We start from the raw sequence: 21,781 nt of genomic DNA on the forward strand, positions 1-21,781 counted from the left end.
AATCTATGCCGCTTCAACATCTTCAGGTCAACGCAATTTAAAAAAAAATTTGAGTTATTATCCTGATTTAGCCCAAGGACCTTGGTCCTAGGTTCTAAGATCTTAACCTTGGTTCTTTTTCAAGTATCTTGGTCTTGGGTTCTTATGTATTTATCTCCAAGCTTTTGAGTTCTTAGTCCTGAAAACTTAGATCTTGATATGTTCCAACTCATATACTTCTTCTTGGCCCTAGCCTTGTTCTTAGTTCTTTCTTTAGTTCTTGTTTTTTTTTCGAATGGTTACCTAAGATACCATGACCATTTGTGTCCAAAGCTTCATGCGTCCAAGCAACACAGTCTGAACCTTGACGTAATTTAATCCTGTATTCAGGACTTTATGCATTCCTTGTAATATAGTCTGAAAACTACACCGGAGACTTCTTATGTTAATAAGCGGTATAGTTTGAAACCTATGACCGGTTAACTGACCGCTCCTTTTCTTCATCTCAAATAGCATGGGAGTATTAATCTATGTAAACCCTAATGCTATCCCTCTCCGTCAGTTTTCTCCATTCCACCTTCACAACCAGCAGCGATCCGAAATATTATTTCCACTATTAATACAAAAGAAGTGGCGAAGAGAGAATCGACCACTCTATTCATCATGTGAATTTAGGGTAACAAAAGCCATAAGCAATCAATGGCCAAACATATTGAAAGCAAAACATAACAGACTACTACACATACTAGCACGGCATTTCTATGGTGGAAAAAAAAAAAAAAAAAAAAAAAAAAANAAAAAAAAAAAAAAAAAAGAGAGAGAGAGAGAAAGGGCCATAGCCTCGATTCAAAACAATCTCGAGAGCAAGAAATGCTCCCACGAGCATACCTACACACTTATTTGGACAAACAAAACAGAGTCATATCTCTTCTTTTTTTTAAGAGACGGTGGAGACAACTCATCATCAACAAACTCACTTGGCACTGGCAAGCTCCTTCCGGAGAAGCTTTGCGGCGGCCACCATGTTTTTGAGGGCCGGGTTCACCTCTGTATACTTGCGAGTTTTGAGTCCACAGTCGGGATTCACCCACAAGACGTTCTTCTCCAGCACTGCAAGCATCTTGTTAATGCGGTCTGCAATCTCTTCGGATGATGGTATTCTTGGGGAGTGAATGTCGTACACACCAGGCCCAATTCCAGCACCATACTTCACTCCCTCACGGAACACCGACAACAGCTTCTCATCTGAGCGAGAGTTCTCAATTGTGATCACATCAGCATCCATGTCGATGATGGATTGGATGATGTCGTTGAAGTTGGAGTAACACATGTGGGTGTGGATCTGTTACATCATGAAGAAATCTTAGAGTTCCATTCTAGTTGGTTTTTAACAACTGTACAACAAAGGTAATTGATTATTAGTAGTAACCTGAGTCGTGTCTTGCACACCGACGTTTGTGATACGGAAAGAGTGAACAGCCCAATCCAAGTAGAAGGCTTGCTCAGACTTCCTCAGAGGCAACCCTTCTCTCAAAGCAGCCTCATCAATCTGGATAACATTAATACCAGCCTTCTCCAGATCCTCCACCTCATCCTTGATGGCCAACGCGATCTGGTAGCAAGTTTCAAACCTGGAAGACAGTATACACAAAAGGATTAAGAAAAACAAACAAACTTTTCTTTCATGGAGGCATTCTCTTCCGTTACCTTGGCTGGTCGACTCTAACAAAGGACCAGTTGAGAATGGTGACAGGGCCAGTGAGCATTCCCTTCATTGGGCGGGATGTCATGCTCTGAGCTGTGGTCGACCAGAAGACAGTCATGGGTTTTGGGCGGCTCACATCACCATAGATGATTGGGGGCTTCACACAACGTGATCCATATGATTGCACCCAACCGTTAACGGTGAAGGCAAAACCTGACAACTGCTCACCAAAGTATTCAACCATGTCGTTTCTCTGCAGTGAAAATAAAACTCATGTTAGAAGGTGAAAATTAGAATATAAGATAGGGATTAGCCTTCACTTCCTCCTCAAAAGGCTCTAAAAAAACTCACCTCGGGCTCTCCATGAACCAAGACATCAATATCAAGCTCTTCCTGGAGCTTGACAACCTTGTTAATTTCCTCCTTAATAGCCTTAACATATTCATCCTCAGAAATCCTAAAGGAATCCAAGGAAAATTCCTACGTTAGAAATAGGTTCGAATTATATTTGAGTTTTGGAAAGGTAATGTTAATCTATTTACTTGTTTGCTTTGTATTCCCGGCGAACCCTCCTGAGTTCAACAGTTTGAGGGAAGGATCCAATGGTGGTGGTGGGAAGGATTGGAAGGTTAAGCTTCTTCTGTTGAGCATCAAGTCTTGTACTAACGTTTGTAGCACGGCGATGATCGGAACCCTTCAAAGCAGCAGCCTGTGCAAGCAAGAACAAAGCGATTCATCAGCAAATGCAGTGTTTGCAAACAGAAAAATTAAACTTTGAGGATAGGATAAGGAATATATGTGCTCACCGCTTTCTGAACAGCCTCATTGGTCACCCTGGGGGACGACTTTCTTGAAGCATGAGCTTCAGCATTAGCAGCAAAGAATGCCTGAATACAAAACCATGAGCTTAGTTTAAGAGAGTTCAGGAACCAAAGCCACATAGCTTAAACGCAGCCGGGATGAATTTCATGAGGCACAAAAACTCACCGCGTCCTTGTTGCCAGCCAAAGCCTTCGCCAATGCGTTGACCTCACCAAGCTTTTGAGCAGCAAAAGCTAGCCATGATTTTATTTCGTTGTCCAACTTAGTTTCGTTGACAAGGTCGACAGCAGTGTGCAGAAGTGAGCAGGAGGTGGAGACGACAAGATTGTCTGCATTTTTTTTTTCAGGGAAGGAGGAATTAAGGAATCAGTAAGAAACCAGTCTCTATTCTGAAACCATAACATCAGGTGCAACGTACATATTAAGTACCATAAATATAAGCAGAAGATACCTTTGCCCACTATGCCAGCTAGTTCCTCCAATATATTGACTGAGGTGGCAAGATCGTTGGCCCAAATGTTCCTTCCATCAACTACTCCAGCAAAAAGAAATTTTCCCTTAGGGAAACCACCCTTGATTAAATCAAATGTCTTAGTTCCACGAACCAAATCAAATCCATAGGCAGTGACACCCTTCAAAGCAGTCAAGGTCTTGTATGCCTCATCAGGAATATCAGCAAAATATGTCTCAACAAGAACATTCAACCCAGAGAGAGTTGATTCCAGTTCAGAATATGCATCAGAGAAGGCCTTCAATTTGTCAGAACCAAGATCCATCACCAATGTAGGCTCATCAAACTGAATCCAAGAAGCACCTGCAGCCTTAAGATCTGACACAACCTCCCTGCAAAATGATCCATTGTTAATCTACAGTGAGAAGAGACGGTTGTTAATGGGGAACACACACTGTATAGAGGTAAAGAAACAGTTTTTTACTTGTAGATGGGAAGGATCTTGTTAAGAAGGGAAAGAAGGACGAAGTTCTTGTCCACACCCTTGGCTGGCTTAGAGAGCAACAAATATGACACGGGACCAATAAGAACTGGAACAGTTTCAACTCCAAGCTGCACGAGTTAACATAGTCTATCATTACAAGTATAGTTACAACGAACTAGACTAGATCCTTCTATTGTCTAAATTAAGAAATATGAATTGAGAACAACACGTACAGCCTTGGCTTCTTTGTATTCCTCCACGGCCTTGTGTGAAGCATATGAGAACTTCACCTCTGGTCCCAACTCAGGGACGATGAAATGACTGCATGATTGCGTTGACAGGGTTAGTTATGCCAATTCCATTATATTGTCACTGCATAATAAGAACAAATCTCGTTTCTCCTAATCATTACTTACTAGTTTGTGTCAAACCACTTGGTCATTTCCATGGCTGGAACAGATGCATTTCCTCTAGCCATGGAGAAGTAAGTGTCGAATCCAATCTCACCACCAGTCCAACCATATCTAGGAGGAACAGCTCCAAGAGTTGCAGTGGCATCAAGCACCTGATCATAGTACGAAAAAGTATTGCTGGGGATGTACTTGATCCCGGCATCAGCCATCTGTTTCCAGATGGATGACCTCAGATCTGCTGCCACCTTTTTCAAATCTTCTGCAGAGCTCTTTCCATCCCAGAATGATTCAAGAGCAAACTTGAGCTCTCTCTTGGGGCCCATACGGGGGTATCCAACAATGTGGGATGCCATTGTTCTGCTTATTAAGAGATCACAGACATAAGTACAAACAAACAAATTCCATTATGCACTTCACAGCATTTTTTCTTCTTTCATTCTGCAACTTCTGTGATGGAAGGCTATAAAATATCTAATAAGAACTAGAAATATTATACAGCATGATGAAGCAGAAACAAGGATTCAAGTTATCGATAAACTTGAATGTTCGCTGATGCATGGATCTATAGTAAGAGCAGTCCAATCTAGAGTATTGCTTTATAAGAAACGAGATGAAATCATTGGATTGATATGAAAATGAAGCGAAAGAATAACATCCATAACACAACAAGAAAACACAATGGACATCCATAAACTGGAGATCCATGAGTAAAGTACAAAAAACAAAAAAAAAAAAAAACAAGTTGCATATCCCGAGAAAAATAAAAGCATCATCAAAAGTAAAAAGGCATCTGAGCAGCAGACATATCTTGTACTTGAAAAGGCTAAAAAAGAACCTCCCCCGGTGGCAAATGAGGCAGATCTAGGGAAAAAAAAAAAAAAAAAAAAAAAAAAAAAAAAAAANCCAATCCCCAACCCAGCTCCAGATTTTCAAGTTGCTTAGATGTGTCTCAATCTTATTATGTTGTCTTGTCAAAAAGTTTAGCCCTACGTTAGCCCACGGGATGCCCATTTTTGTCGCTCGGGATTCCAGCTTGTACACACAGAGTTGTATTATTGACAATCAGTTTATCCTTTTGGTCCATAAAGCTACCCCATCGTTTTAGTGGTAATTTCTCGTGTGCATCAAGGCGTTTCTTGACTCCTTAGTCCTCTCTTCCATGTCATTGCAATGCCTTTATCTACTTACAACAAAAATGTGAGATTTCCTAACGTTATTGTTTTTCTTAAACCCATGCTTGTCAGCCGCTGTTATTACACATTTTGGAATCATATAAACTCGTGGAGCTCGCCCTCATCTTCCCAGAACAATGGTTGTGTTAATCCTTTGTATGTTTTCTCATCTTTCGTTTGTTTCGCCGGCGTTTATGTTCAACGAGACAAAATCGTTCGCCATCCATCCTTTTCTCTTGACATTTCGTGTTTCCTTTTCTTACATGTGAGATATGAGAGTTTGTTGAAGTGTAGGACTTCCAATATGGTCGTGAGTTTGTTGGAGGCGCGATTTCTCCATCACTCACACGTTTCTCGACGACCACGCAAGTTATTATTATTGTTATTATTTATTTTATTATTATTTTTTTTTAACCTAATGGGACGTTACCGTCAAAATTCTATTTCATCGTTGTAATTCATTTTACACCTTATGTACTACTAACTCTCTAATGAATAATTAGTTTATGATCTAATCATAAATTAAGTCGTTTTCAAGCAAGTGGAGAATGGGCCCATAGAGAAGAAGCATTTCATTCATGAAGTATAAGCATGGGTGGATACTCATTTGGCTCAAAATTTGAAATAATATATTTTAATATACAAATGAAGATATAACTAAAAAAAAAAAAAAAAAAAAAAAAAAAAAAAAAAAAAAAAACATTTTAAGCATCAAGAATCTTCGCAGATCTGTAGCAGAGTAGTAGTGAAAACGGAAACAGAAGAGAAACGAAGAAGACAGTGAATCGAAGAATGCGAAGCAGATTCCGGAATGAGCAACCATTCAAAAGCAAGAAAAGAAGAAATTGCGGAATCCAGGGTAAAGCAAAATGTAGATACACACAGCTTGAGATCCAGCAATAGGGAATGGGAAAGAGCATTGAGAAGGGAAGAAGAGAGCAAACCTTGAGATAGAGAGAGCGTAGGGTACGTGAAGTCGGAGAGAGTGTGGAAGGCAGAGAGAGGAGCAACGGCGCGAGTTGGAAGAAGCGGAAATGGAGTTCGATTTATATACAAAACGAGACCAATGACGTGGCAATTAATTTAAATTTATAATTTTTTTGAGTTCTGAAATGTTGGTTAATAATAATAATAATAATAATAATAATAATAATAATAATAATAATAATAATAATAATAATAATAATAATAATAATATGGTTATGGTTAAGCGTCAAAATCTGAGTGGCAACTGAGTAAACAAGGCGTAAAATACAAGGCAATCATGTGGCTGGCTGTGGCTACCATTCTTTTTCTTTTTATTTTTTCTGTTTTTTTATTTTATTTTATTTTATTTTATTATTCTAAACGACAAAATACTTTTAAATCACGTGATTAAAAGTGATTAACATAATTGGGGATTAAAAATGAATTAGCGCACGTGGGAGTTTTGTTTATATTTTATATTTTTTTTTATATTTTATGTTTTTTTGAGTGGAGTGGGCCCAATCCCCAACCCAGCTCCAGATTTTCAAGTTGCTTAGATGTGTCTCAATCTTATTATGTTGTCTTGTCAAAAAGTTTAGCCCTACGTTAGCCCACGGGATGCCCATTTTTGTCGCTCGGGATTCCAGCTTGTACACACAGAGTTGTATTATTGACAATCAGTTTATCCTTTTGGTCCATAAAGCTACCCCATCGTTTTAGTGGTAATTTCTCGTGTGCATCAAGGCGTTTCTTGACTCCTTAGTCCTCTCTTCCATGTCATTGCAATGCCTTTATCTACTTACAACAAAAATGTGAGATTTCCTAACGTTATTGTTTTTCTTAAACCCATGCTTGTCAGCCGCTGTTATTACACATTTTGGAATCATATAAACTCGTGGAGCTCGCCCTCATCTTCCCAGAACAATGGTTGTGTTAATCCTTTGTATGTTTTCTCATCTTTCGTTTGTTTCGCCGGCGTTTATGTTCAACGAGACAAAATCGTTCGCCATCCATCCTTTTCTCTTGACATTTCGTGTTTCCTTTTCTTACATGTGAGATATGAGAGTTTGTTGAAGTGTAGGACTTCCAATATGGTCGTGAGTTTGTTGGAGGCGCGATTTCTCCATCACTCACACGTTTCTCGACGACCACGCAAGTTATTATTATTGTTATTATTTATTTTATTATTATTTTTTTTTAACCTAATGGGACGTTACCGTCAAAATTCTATTTCATCGTTGTAATTCATTTTACACCTTATGTACTACTAACTCTCTAATGAATAATTAGTTTATGATCTAATCATAAATTAAGTCGTTTTCAAGCAAGTGGAGAATGGGCCCATAGAGAAGAAGCATTTCATTCATGAAGTATAAGCATGGGTGGATACTCATTTGGCTCAAAATTTGAAATAATATATTTTAATATACAAATGAAGATATAACTACAATCCCAATTATGAACGAATTTTTAAATGTCTTTTTAAAAGAGCGGCGAGGATTACCATCTAGAAGGGAGGTTGACTTTAGCATTAAACTAGAGCTCGGAACAACACTAATCTCTAAGACTCCTTACAGAACGACCCTAGCAAAGCTAAAGCATATGACCCTAGAGGGCTCAGTGTTGTTTATAAAGAAAAAGGATGAATTCATGTGTCTATGCATAGACTATAAAGAAATTAATAGTCACACCACGAATAGACGACCTATTTGACCAATTGTAGGGAGCTGTAGTATTTTCAAAGATTGACCTACGCTCTAGATACCATCAATTGAGAATAAGGGAAGAAGATATACCCAAGATAACTTTTCGAACTTGCTACGGGCATTGCGAGCTAACTGTATTGTCCTTTAGGCTAACAAATGCTCTTGTTATATTTATTGATCTGATGAATAAGGTATTCAAAAATTTCCTTGACACGTTCGTTATATATTCATTGATTACTTACTGATCTATTCTAGATCCCGTGGAGAACATAAGAATCACCTAAGGGTAGTATTGGCCACACAGAGTGAACCGATTGTTCGCAATTTTTTTAAAATGTGAGTTCGGGCTTCAAGAAGTCGCCCTTTTAGGCCAAGCAATGTCAAAGGGAACGAATAACAGTGGATCAAGCCAAAGTTGACGCTATGATAGAATGACCTCATCCAACTACAGCGATCGAGGTACGTAGTTTCTTGGGACTAGCAGGCTATTATCGTTATTTCATACAAGATTTTTTTCAAGATAGCAGCCGCCCTTACCCAGCTAACCCAATAGGGCAATCGTTCGTATGGAATCGAGCTTGTGAGAGAAGTTTCTTGGAATTAAAAGAGAAGTTTTTTCCATTTGGTAAGCCCAAATCATTTATTTATTTATTTATTTATTTTGCGCATACCAATACTTCAATCTCATAATTACATATTTTTTAGTGACAAAATTGCAGACTACAAAATATTGTCATCTACTCAGCTTCCTTGGGAATTTTCATGTAGTTTTTAGTAGCTTACTACACAACTCTCCGTTCACAGTACAAACTAATTGATCCATCAATCAACATTCATATTCCATGCAAAGTCATATCATAACAAACAACATCATTTATTATCTTTTGTAAGGCATACTTGAAGCTGCTGAAGGACCATGGAAGTATGATGTAGGCCAGTCTATAGAATCTAAAAACTTAGGGCTCTGATATGGTAATGACTGCTCTCCGACGCATCGAATCACAAATTGCTACGTGGATTCTAGGGTAAAAGCCTTACAACATTTCCATTTTATAAAATGGGAGACNATAGTATTTTCAAAGATTGACCTACGCTCTAGATACCATCAATTGAGAATAAGTGAAGAAGATATACCCAAGATAACTTTTTGAACTTGCTACGAGCATTGCGAGCTAACTGTATTGTCCTTTAGGCTAACAAATGTTCTTGTTATATTTATTGATCTGATGAATAAGGTATTCAAAAATTTCCTTGACACGTTCGTTATATATTCATTGATTACTTACTGATCTATTCTAGATCCCGTGGAGAACATAAGAATCACCTAAGGGTAGTATTGGCCACACAGAGTGAACCGATTGTTCGCAATTTTTTTAAAATGTGAGTTCGGGCTTCAAGAAGTCGCCCTTTTAGGCCAAGCAATGTCAAAGGGAACGAATAACAGTGGATCAAGCCAAAGTTGACGCTATGATAGAATGACCTCATCCAACTACAGCGATCGAGGTACGTAGTTTCTTGGGACTAGCAGGCTATTATCGTTATTTCATACAAGATTTTTTTCAAGATAGCAGCCGCCCTTACCCAGCTAACCCAATAGGGCAATCGTTCGTATGGAATCGAGCTTGTGAGAGAAGTTTCTTGGAATTAAAAGAGAAGTTTTTTCCATTTGGTAAGCCCAAATCATTTATTTATTTATTTATTTATTTTGCGCATACCAATACTTCAATCTCATAATTACATATTTTTTAGTGACAAAATTGCAGACTACAAAATATTGTCATCTACTCAGCTTCCTTGGGAATTTTCATGTAGTTTTTAGTAGCTTACTACACAACTCTCCGTTCACAGTACAAACTAATTGATCCATCAATCAACATTCATATTCCATGCAAAGTCATATCATAACAAACAACATCATTTATTATCTTTTGTAAGGCATACTTGAAGCTGCTGAAGGACCATGGAAGTATGATGTAGGCCAGTCTATAGAATCTAAAAACTTAGGGCTCTGATATGGTAATGACTGCTCTCCGACGCATCGAATCACAAATTGCTACGTGGATTCTAGGGTAAAAGCCTTACAACATTTCCATTTTATAAAATGGGAGACACAAGAAAATTAAAGTTACCTGATAAGCATTTAAAATTCAAAATAGTTTCAAAACATAACACGATCTGGCGAGTCACATCAAAAGAAATTAGTTACAAAATAGCATAAATTTTCTCAAAATAAACATCAAAATGACATTAAAACGACATGGATAGAGAGGACTCGATCTAAGGGTCTCCACTGCAGCTGCACGGCTTCGCACATTTTCGCCACCGACCTTGGTCTACTTAACACCTGAAAAAAATAGCAAGAACATGGGATGAGTATAAAAATACTCAGTAAGCAATGTACTTTTAGGCTCTTATCGAATTTAATCCTATTCATAGAATCTTTGGCTATGTGCTCGAATCTATCTCTAGCAAAGTCTACTGTGGTCTCAAAAGAAGACCCTATGGATTCTCATTGATATGGATTTTATTCCATACCTAACTATCTACTGAGCTCAAATTAGTGGATTCTGCCTAGTGGTGCCTGGCATCAACTACCTGTTCCTGAGAATCAGTAATTACCTGCCACTAGCCTCGCCGGGCTGGGTCAGTAAACTACCTGTCTTACATCCCTGTCGGGTTTAGATCAGTAAAAGGTCATGACTCTCCCCACTAGGCACCCCTGACGTAGTACTACAACAGTATACTCACTATGGCCACCCATATCCACTATAGGTGACAACTAAGAGACGGTAACTCATAATCTATGAAATTCATAATTCACGTTATCTAGCACATAGCAAATGGTCGAATTCACAAATGGGCAATAATGGGCTATCCAAACCCCAAATCAAAGCAGAACAAAGTATCAAGGCTTACATCATACTCATCATGCAAATCAAGAACTAACAATCTACCTCGACATCCTATCATAAACCCAAACGCCTATCAGAGAATTTCACATTTATGCATGCGGAAGCTATAGAACCCTAACTATAATCAAGGTATAATCATTCACGATATCGAAGTACAACATACATGAAACTAATGTTAACCAAATTCCTCAGTATAATACTAGATCGTTTGCCCTTAGTCCAAACCGACTCCTACAAGAATTTCTTAGAAACTTGCTCCAACGGTTACTTACTTGTTGTAGGCTTTCCGAGCTTGTTCCGAGTCTTCAACAAATTTTTAATTTCTTCAAAGATCTTCATTTAGGTCCTACATTAAGAAAATATATCAAAACTATAGAAGTTGGATAGAATTCGAGTCAAACGATGAAAATTTGCGAGAATTGGGTCTCTAAACCTCGGGTCATGTTTACCTTCGGGTCTGATTTGGGTAGCGGATCGGAGTCAGCTAGATGGGTCGAGTCGAGCCGGTGTTGACTTTCGGGTCACTAGGCGAGTAGGGTCGGTCGACGGGTCAATGCGGTTTTGGCAGGGCGGTTTGGTACAGTGGGTTGATTTGGTCCAACGGTCGGTTAAATCCGGCGATCAACTCCTTCCTCCCCTCGACTTCCCTTTACTTCTTCAACTTGTTCGACATTTACCAACTTTCCTTTTTCCTTCTTCTTCGACCCTTGATTGTCTGACTTTGTTTACAAGCAATGGTAGTTCCTTGCAAGCTTATGGCTTCGTTGGTATTTTCTCCCGTGTGGTTGCTTTGACTCCAACGAAGTACTTGACGTTTTCCCTCTCATTTCAAACATCTTGGTTCAACTCCCTCTCTCTCTCTCAACCCTTCCTTTTCATATTCCTATCATTATATTTATTATTTTATTTATTTATTTATTTGTCTTTCTCTTCACCCAAAATGTTGGTACAGCTGGCTTTTTCCTCATTTAATGCCAGCTGTACGAGTTATTATAGATACCACGGTAACACCCCTGATTTGTAAATGACATAAGTGCCTGTAATGGAAGTTGACCACTAGAAGCAGTGAGATGTAGAAAACCCCTCTACCTTAGCACTAATTGAAAAGTTTTAAATCTAAGTTTGAGAACAACCACAAGTATGAAAATTATGAGGTGATTTAAAAGTATCGAGTCATAGTTGGGATGAAGCATTACGATCATAGTCAAAATTTTATAGGTATGTATGGAGATGGACTCGCGATTTGAAATTTTTAAGATATCTTAAATTTAGAAAACCATTGATGTAAGATTGATTTGGAGGAGAATGCTCGATAATTAAAAATGTAAAAAAAAAAATGTTTAAATAAATTAGAAGTTTTATGGTAATATTTCTAATACCCCTATAAGAATATATTTCAATAGTATAATATGAACTGAATATTGTAGTAATTTAACGTTTGATTTCCTAACCATGTCAAGATACTTCAAAAGCATTACCATAGTTAAGTATTTAAGGTTTTCCAACATTAGTGTCTATATGAATATTGCTTTCAATGAAGCGTCCGAGCCATGAACTTACCAAATGGATCCTGTTGCTCATGAAATTTTAGAAGATTCAAAATGACACGATGAGATTAGGTATGAAATTGAGTGATCATCTTATGACTAAAATGTCCCTATAATTATTTACCAATAGCTTATGACCAAAGTGATCTCTAAATTATATGAAATTTGATGAGGAGCCTTATTTCATGATTTAAAAGGATTTACAAAGTTACAAGACCATTGGAATAGGACGAGGATTTAAACTAAGATTTGGGATGATAAATGACCAAAATACCCCTATGAGAATTCTAAGATGTTTTCAAGACCTACAAAACACAAAATACTACGAAAATTTATATGAGACTCATTTGTGATATTATGGGTAAATATGTTAGATCTTAAGGGGATTAAGAAAACTATGGAGTATGAACCAAGAGGAAAAGTACATAACTACCCCTCAAGACACTCTATAAGAAATCAAGGTTTTTATGAATACTAGGTGACAACCTGCTTAGGAAAGATTTATGCATGCAAAGAAGTGTTTATGACTCATATGGAATAGGGGGTACTTGTTAAGGATTTTTTCTTAGTTATGATTCAAGACTTAACAAAAAACTCTTAGAACTAAAACCCGTGATATCCTAAAGACCTTTCGATGTGCAGTGCAACATGATCCTATGACACAGACTACGTTGCAGAGAACACATAAATCCCTGGGCGTAGTACACTCAGACAATGTCGTAAGGAACACATGAAGCTTTGAAAATAGGTACACAGATTGTATCGCACGAAATACATAAAGCTGTGGATGCAAGTATCAGACTATATAGCGGGAAACACATGAAGCCTCGGGCATAGGTCAGAATTGAGTTATCACTGAGCATAGGACCCCATAGGTATCTGAGGGGGAGTGTCTAAGGGATAAGAACTCAAAACTCTGGACCAAAGTCCATACTACCGAACTAGGTCCCCAAAAGAGGTAGCCTTAAAAAAAAAAAAAGTTAAAAGAAGAAAGTAAGAGAGTGGGAAAGTTTGGAATTAAGGCTCAATTAAGTATTTGATGTTTTCTAGCATTAGCATTTCCAATTGAGCACATTAGCTTTGATAAGAGGATATGATTCGATCGTGCGACTATTTATTAAATATAAAGAACGGATCAAAATATGTTTGAAGGTGTTCTTGAACAATATACTAAAGTTCGGATGAAACTGCAAGTTAAATCCATGCTTCATTGGACATTTCGATACTCTATATTGAATCACTCTAGTGGCATATAAATGAAAGGTTAGTAAGAATCTTAGCCCATGTAGTGAAAGCTTATGTAACCGAGCAATAACCCCATTAAGGTATAGTAGCAAAAACCACTAAGCAGAAGAAGCCACCTAAGGACGGAAGGATGAGATAAGAGAAAAATATTGATCGAGGGAATAGACACTTATGAAGATGAAAGTACATTTAGGGGTAAAATGTAACTATAGTTATTTAAAAAAAAAAGGAAAAACTGATTTTCCATCTCTCCACTTATTTCTTACCACCCTCGAAATATTTCAATCAATTCTTTCTCAAATAACCATCAAAATTCCCTCAAACAAACAAAAACAAACGATTTTAAAATTTAGGCACTTTAGTTTAATGGGAGGAGATATCATTTGGAGAGGTCAGTACTCATATTTTAAATTTAAAAAAAAAAATTAAAATTGAAAGAAAAAAAAAATTATGAACCTAATAAAAAAGAAAACAAATAGAGAGGAGGGAAGATAGGAATGTATTAACTTGTTAAATACATTTATATCCTAACACACTAAACAACATAAAATAAGATCTTTAATAATAAAATAATATATATATTATTATATACGTGTGCGTGCGTGTGTGTGAATATATAAATATTCCACGACTCTACTCATGCAAATTTTTGAGGTCCGCATGAAATCTAACATATGCGGATTATTAAGATATTTGAAAAAGAAGGTAATTTTTCGGAACTGCCATATAACGCAAGCGAAGAGTCACTGATGCTACCACGACATCAGTTAACGAAAGCTGGAACAAAACTATTTTTTAGTGCTAGCTACTGATTGTAAGCGTCAAAATCGTCAAATATCAACGTTTATTTCAAAATTATCGAAAAATTATGGATCATGACTCTATTTTCGTATAATGACCCAACGAGGGTTTACAAATTAGGGTTTTGGTTTTAACCTTGTATGTATAGTGCTATAGGTTCTCTTTCATCGAGATTCAAGTTCGATTACTGCTTCCTAGAGAATTATTAGGATATTGGAAAGAGAAGGTTGTTTTTCGGAACTGCCCTAGAACAAGAGCGGAGATCCTTGATAGTACCCTGATGTCGATCGAACTAAAATTGGTTGAGAGCGAAGCCTTTTTTGGATGCTGGCTGCCGTTTTTAAATTGTCGGACTCATTGAATTTCGACATTCCTCACAAAATTGTCGAAAAATTATCGACCATGACTCTATTTTTTTTAAATGGCCCGACAAAGATTTCCAAATTAGGGTATTGATTTTAACTTCATACGTACAATGCTATAGACTCTCTTTCTTCGAGATTCAAATCCGAGCGCTGCTTCCTAGGGGAAGGAAACCATTTTGGGCGCTTCCTACCGATTGTAAGCGTCTAAAATTCCAAACTAAAAATTTCCTCCCAAAAGTGTCAAAAAATTATCGATTTTGACTCAATTTCTTCCAAACGACACAAAAAGGGTTTTCAAACTAGGGTTTGGTTTTAACTTTGTATGTAGAGTGCTATAAGCTCTCTCTTTTCGAGATTCAAGTCAAGGCAATATTTTGGAAAGAGAAGGAAGCTTTTCAGAACGTGAGGGAAGAGTCACCAATGGTACCCCGACGTTGATCGAACAAAAAATAGTTGGGAGCGAAACCATTTTTGGGTTCTAGCTGCCGATCGTAAGTGTCGAAATTGTCGAATTAAAACATTCCTAAAAAATTGTAGAAAAATTTTCGATTGTGACTCAGTTTTTTTTTTAAACAGCCCTATCAAGGTTTGCAAATTAGGGTTTCGGTTTTAACCCCATGTCTATAGTGTTATACTCTTTTATTGACATTCAAGCCCGAGCACTACTTCCTTGGGAATACCAAGAAAATTGAAAAAGAAGGATGCTTTTCAGAACTTCCCTAGAACGTGAGCGAAGAGCCTCTGATGGTACTCTGACGTCGGTTGAATGAAAACTAGCCTACAATGAAGCATTTTTTGGGTGCTAACGGCCGATCGTAAGTGTTGAAATTGTCAAATTTAATCATTCCTCACAAAATTGTTGAAAAATTATTGACAATGACTTTGCTTTTTCCAAATGGCCCTAACGTTATAGTCTCTCTTTCATTGAGATTCTAGTCGAAGCACGGTTTCATAGGGGAATATAGGTCTTGGAAAGAGAAGGTAGCTTTTTGGAACTGCCCAAGAATGCAAGCGAAATGTCACTGATGGTACCCCGACGTTGATTGAGAAAATGCTGATTGGAAGCGAAACAATTTTTTGGTGCGGGCTACTGATTGTAAGCTTTGAATTCATCGAATTTCAACATTCATCACAAAATTGTTGAAAATCATCTACCGCGACTCAGTTTTGTCAAATGGCCCAACTAGGACTTCTAGTCCAAGAACGATTTCCTAGGGAATATTAAGATATTGAGAAGAGAAGGTAGCTTTTCATAATTGCCCTAGAATGCGAGTGAAGAGCCAATGATGGTACCCCCAACGTTAGTCGAACGAACACTAGCTGTGAGTGAAACCATTTTTGGGTGCTGGCTGCCGATCGAAAACATCAAAATCGTTGAATTTCAACATTCCTCACAAAATTATCAAAAACTTACCAACTGTGACTCAATGTTTTTAGATGGCCCAACGAGGATTTCCAAATTAATGTTTCGGTTCTAACGTCGTACGTACAGTGCATATGTTCTTTTTTTCGAGATTCAAGTGTGAACACTACTTCCAAGAGGAATATTAAGATATTGGAAAGAAAAGGTAGCTTTTCAAAACTGCATTAGAACGCGAGCGAAGAGCTGCCAATGGTACTCCTGACGTCAAACAAACGAAAATAGGCTCGAAGCGAAACCTTTTTTGTGTGTTGGCTGCCATCATAAGGGTCAAATCGTCGAATTTCAACGTTCCTCGCAAAATTGTCTGAAAAAAATTATTGACCGTGACTTGATTTCTATTTTAACCCCGTACGTAGAGTGCTATAGTCTGTCTTTCTTCGAGATTCAAGTCCGAGAACTACTTCCTAGGGGAATATTAAGGTATTGGATAAAAAAGGTAGCTTTTTGAAACTACCATAGAACGCAAGCGAAGAGCCTTTATAGTACCTTGACGTTGGTCTAACGAAAACTGGTCCGAAGAGAAATCGTTTTTTGATCCTCGCTGCCAATTGTATGTGTCAAAACAGTCGAATTTCAACGTTCCTTACAAAATTGTCGAAAAGTTATTGATGGTGAATCAGTTTTTTTTAAACGGCCCAGCCAAGGTTTTAAAATTAGAGTTTCCGTTTTAACCCTATACGTATAGTGGTTGAGGCTCTTTTTCTTCGAGATTCAGGTATGAGCATTGCTTCCTAAGGGAATATTAAGATATTGGAAAGAAAAGGCAGCTTTTTGGAATTGCCCTAGACACAATCGAAAAGCCTTGGTTGTACCTCGACGTGAGTCGAACGAAAACCAGCCGTGAGCAAAACCATTTTTGGGTGCTGGCTATTGATTGTAAGTATCAAAATGGTCGAATTTCGAGTTTCCTTACAAAGTTGTCGAAAAATTATTGACAGTGACTTTTTTTGTTCAAACGTCCCAACCACGGTTTCCAAATTATGGTTTCAGTTTTAATCATGTACATACAATGCTATAGGCTCTCTTTCTTCAAAATTCAAGTTTGAGCATTGTTTCTTGGGGAATATTAAGATATTTGAAAGATAAGGCAGTTTTTTTGATCTTCCATAGAACGCAAGCGAAGAGCCTTGATGGTACTCTGACGTCGGTCGAATGAAAACAGGTCGGGAGAGAAATCATTTTTGAGTACTGGTTGCTGACTGTAAACGTCGAAATTTTTGAATTATGATTGCTGACTGTAAGCATCAAAACATTATCGAATGTACCTTGAGCGAAGAGACTATGATGGTACCCTAACGTTGTCTGAATAAATATAGGTCAAGAACGAAACCATTATAGGTTATGGTTGCCAATCTAAAGCGTCGATATTGTCGATTTTCAGCGTTCCTCACAAATTGTCGAAAAATTATTGACTCTGACTATTTTTTTCAAACGGTCCAACCAAGGTTTCAAAATTAGGGTTCGGTTTAAAACCCCATAAATATAGTCTCATTTCTTTCTTTCATTTAGATTCAAATCCAAGCTTCCTAGGAGAATATTAAGATATTCGAAAGATAAGGCACGTTTTCGTATCTACTCTAAAATGCAAGCGAAAAATCTTTATGGTACCTTGACGTCAGTCGAACAAAAACAGGTCGGGAGCGAAACTATTTTTGGGTTTAGACTTGCGATTGTTATCATAAAAATAGTCGAAATTCCCCATAAAATGTGTGAGCTACTACTAAAACCAATTTTATGGTGTCATGTATCAACTCCTCTAGAGATTGGACCTAGACTCTCTCGTTTTGTAGACCAACACGTTATCCATTGGTCCACAAAGTCATCAATGCATGTATTATTTTTAATTATTCTTGACTTTGCTAAATGTGTGAGCTACTAAACCTGTTTTATAGGGTAATGTACGGACTCTATTGGGGATCTAGGAGAATATTAAGATATTCGAAAGAGAAGGCACATTTTCGTATCTGCTCTAAAATGCAAGCGAAAAAAACTTTTATGGTACCCTCGGTCGAACGAAAACAGGGAGCAGGCTTGCGATTGTTAGCATCAAAATAGTCGAAATTCTACATAAAATGTGTGAGCTACTATTAATAAACCAATCTTTTTGGGTAATGCATCGAACCTAAAATCTCTAGTTTCGTAGACCAGCGCCTTATCCAAGGGGCTACAGAGTCATCCATATAATCCATATATATATTGTTTTTATTTAATTACAGTTTTTATTCTATAATAATTTTTAACTCTTTGGAAGATAATTTTTCAAAATATATTATTGAGATTGAGTTTTTAATTTTAATTAAATATTTGAACATGTTTTAAAACCTGACCCTAACTATTTAATAGAAGAACTCCAGCGATCTGTCTCTCACCTCAGAAATGTCTCTCTGACGTTCGTTTTTCCCGGTTTTCTTTTAGTTTCGCTTCTTCTCTCCTCCCTCTTCCCGTTTCTCGTGTTTGTTTGGCTCGTAAAGGTTTAAACCTCCCAGATCTGAGAAGATCCAGAAAACTGATGTTTTGTCTTCCTTTTTCGACGGTGTACAACGTGTAAGCAACGCCAAAATCTATCCTTGGTGTGTGTAAAGGTCTCTGAGATTTTTTTTGTGGCGTAAATCAGAGGTTTCGACGTAGATTTTGTAAGGTTTGGCTTTGCCGGAGCTTCGTCAGTTTTCTCTCTGTCTTTCTTGTTTTCTCACTATCTTCCTTTCGTCGTCTGAGATGGCTGAAGGTCGGGTTCATGTGGTTGGTGATCCAAGGGGCAGACGCGATGATCGTGGTGTGTGAGAGCGGAAACTCCAGCGAATGTTGGAGTTTTCGGGTTCTGCCGCAACTGCGGGCCCGCTGAACCTTTTATTTTTATTTTTTTTTATATCTGATTCGTTATAAAATGACCTGATGTTTCATGGAAGTGACCACTGTTAAACGTAGAATAGGTCATATCTATACATAGTAAGATATTCTATTAAGTTCTTTGTTTGTTTCCATGGATCAAGAGAATCTACTGATTCCCCGGTTTGTTATCATGGATCAAGGCCCACTATGTAATCCTCATTGTACACATCTATAAATACATGAGGTCGTGACCCGTATAGGTTACAGTTTCATTCAACATAACATAGTATCAGAGTCAAGGTTTATTCATTAACAATGTCTACCATATCTTCTTCCTCCTCCCCATCCACCATCTCCAACATGATCTCATCTACCATGGTGTCGACCTTTGGCCCAATCCCTCTCCACCACGCTGTCACAATCCATCTCACAAAAAAACTTCATCATATGGCGAGCCCAGCTCCTCCCCTACCTATGGAGTACGAAGCTTATGGACTACCTCGATGACACCATTGCCGCACTTGCCAAGCTGGTCCCTTCCTCGACCGCAGCTGGTGCTAACCTGATCTCTAATCAGGCCTACGATTGGTGGTATGATCAGGATCAATAGGTCCGTAGCGGCCTTCTCTCCTCCATGTCTGAGGAGATTCTTCGCGATGTGGTTGTCGCTACTACGTCCAAGGAGCCGTGGGATTCCCTTCAGTGGATGTTTTCGTCGTCAACTCGTGCTCTCACAGTTCAGATCGGTGTTAAGCTCGCCATGTCCAAGAAATGTGATATGTCTGCTGCAGATTATTTCCACATGATCAAAGGGCTGGCCATCGAGCTGGCCGCCGCCGGCTCTGCCTTGCGGGATGATGACGTGATCGCGTATCTCCTCGCTGGTTTTAGCCCTGACTATAATCCCTTTGTCACCTCGATGAATACCAAGAGTGAAAGCCCTCACACTTTATGATGTGTTTGCACATCTAATGGTGTTTGAAGCTTGCCAACTACAACACTAGGCTGAGCTGTAGTTAAATTCTTGATCTTCAATCAATTATGCCGGTCGTGGTGGTCAGCAGATGAGTCGTGGGCGTAGGGATCGTGGTCGAGACCGTTCTCGAGGTGGCACACCCTCTCATCCTACTGATGATCGTCGTGACCCTTATGCTCGTCCTTCCTGCCAGATCTGCGAAAAAGTGGGGCATACTGTCGTTCGCTACTTGCATAGGATGGAATAGTCCTATCAAGATGAACCTCCTTCTACAGCACTCCTCTTACAAGATTGATCCGAATTGATACAGCGACATAGGCACTCCTCTTACAAGAATCTCCTCTTACAAGATTGGTCCTGGAGAATGCTTGCGGGCGACTAATCATATTGACTTTCTTCATTTCAATTGACTGCCCCTCGGTAGCAGTTGCTCTAACTCACTAAAGTATCGTTGCAAATTAATAATGATTTGGGTACATTATTACATTTGCTAAAACTGATTGGATTAAACAGGATTAAGTCAAAATACTAATAGAATTTTCTTTATATCACAGCATGACAAACTCAATAGTACAATTACTCGCTTCTGAGAAATTAAACGGCGACAACTACACAACTTGGAAATCAAACCTAAACACAATACTGGTCATTGATGATTTAAAGTTTGTTTTAACTGAGGAGTGTCCTCCAAACCCAAACTCAAATGCAAACCGAACAGCTCGGGATGCATATGACAGATGGATAAAGGCAAATGACAAAGCCCGAGTGTACATTCTAGCCAGCATATCTGATGTTTTGGCTAAGAAACACGATGTTATGGGTACTGCTAAAGAGATTATGGAATCTCTAAAAGGGATGTTTGGACAACCGTCCTTCTCCCTTAGACATGAAGCCATAAAATACATTTACAACTGCCGTATGAAAGAAGGGACCTCAGTTAGAGAACATGTCCTGGACATGATGGTCCATTTCAATGTGGCAGAAGAAAATGAAGCTGTCATTGATGAGAAGAGTCAAGTCAGTTTTATCATGATGTCTCTTCCGAAGAGCTTCTTCCAGTTCCGCACCAATGTGGTTATGAACAAAATAGAATATAACTTGACTGCTCTTCTCAATGAGCTACAGACTTATCAGTCCCTCTTAACAAACAAGGGACAAACAGGAGAAGCAAATGTTGCTATCTCCAAGAAATTACTACGAGGATCGTCCTCCAAAAATAAGTCTGGACCTTCAACTTCTAAAAGTGTTTTGATGAAGAAGAAGGGAAAAGGGAAAAATAAGATTCCTACTAACCGCAAGAACAAGGTTCAAAAAGTAGATAAAGGAAAATGTTTCCATTGCAACGAAAACGGGCACTGGAAGAGAAACTGCCCAAAATACCTTGCAGAGAAGAAAGCCGAAAAGACACAACAAGGTAAATATGATTTACTCGTTGTAGAAATGTGTTTAGTAGAGTATGACAACTCAACTTGGATACTAGATTCAGGGGCGACTAATCATATTTGTTCTTTTTACCAGGAAACTAGCTCCTGGAGAATGCTTGCGGACGGCGAGATAACACTCAGGGTTGGAACAGGAGAGGTTGTCTCAGCAAGATCAGTAGGAAATTTAAAGTTGTTTTTTGGAGATAGATTCATTATATTAGATAATGTACTTTTTGTTCCTGGAATGAAAAGAAATCTAATATCCATCTCTTGTTTATTAGAACAGTTGTATAAAGTATCTTTTGAAATCAATGAAGTGTTCATTTGCAAAAGAGGTATTCATATTTGTTCTGCAAAACTAGAAAACAACTTATATATGTTAAAACCGAGCAAAACAAAAGCTATTTTAAATATTGAGATGTTTAAAACAGCTGAAACTCAAAATAAGCGACAAAAGATTTCTCCTAATACCTATCTTTGGCACTTAAGACTAGGCCACATTAATCTCAATAGGATTGAGAGATTGGTTAAAAGAGGACTTCTAAATAAGTTAGAAGACAA

At 38.1% G+C, this 21,781-nt stretch overlaps 1 protein-coding gene and 1 non-coding gene across 2 annotated transcripts; one reads left to right on the forward strand and one right to left on the reverse strand.

Annotated features, from left to right (window-relative positions):
- Window positions 1-563: 563 nt before the first annotated feature.
- LOC111790987 (5-methyltetrahydropteroyltriglutamate--homocysteine methyltransferase-like) lies at window positions 564-6,037 on the reverse strand. The gene is made up of 13 exons (XM_023672142.1): window positions 5,971-6,037; window positions 3,858-4,211; window positions 3,675-3,762; window positions 3,442-3,569; window positions 2,958-3,349; window positions 2,672-2,835; window positions 2,491-2,571; window positions 2,227-2,393; window positions 2,036-2,141; window positions 1,687-1,937; window positions 1,409-1,610; window positions 820-1,321; window positions 564-729 (listed from the first exon to the last, which is right to left on the reverse strand). The coding sequence occupies exons 2-12, from the start codon at window positions 4,205-4,207 to the stop codon at window positions 953-955; spliced, it is 2,298 nt and encodes a 765-aa protein (XP_023527910.1). The 5' UTR covers window positions 4,208-4,211; window positions 5,971-6,037; the 3' UTR covers window positions 564-729; window positions 820-952.
- A 13,627-nt stretch (window positions 6,038-19,664) lies between these two features.
- Window positions 19,665-19,805, forward strand: LOC111791929. Its single transcript, XR_002814717.1, has one exon. It is a non-coding gene; the product is annotated as a small nucleolar RNA Z247 (small nucleolar RNA).
- The last annotated feature ends 1,976 nt before the right edge of the window (window positions 19,806-21,781 follow it).

The sequence above is a fragment of the Cucurbita pepo genome, chromosome LG03 (genome assembly GCF_002806865.2).
Source record: "Cucurbita pepo subsp. pepo cultivar mu-cu-16 chromosome LG03, ASM280686v2, whole genome shotgun sequence".
Taxonomy (NCBI): domain Eukaryota; kingdom Viridiplantae; phylum Streptophyta; class Magnoliopsida; order Cucurbitales; family Cucurbitaceae; genus Cucurbita; species Cucurbita pepo.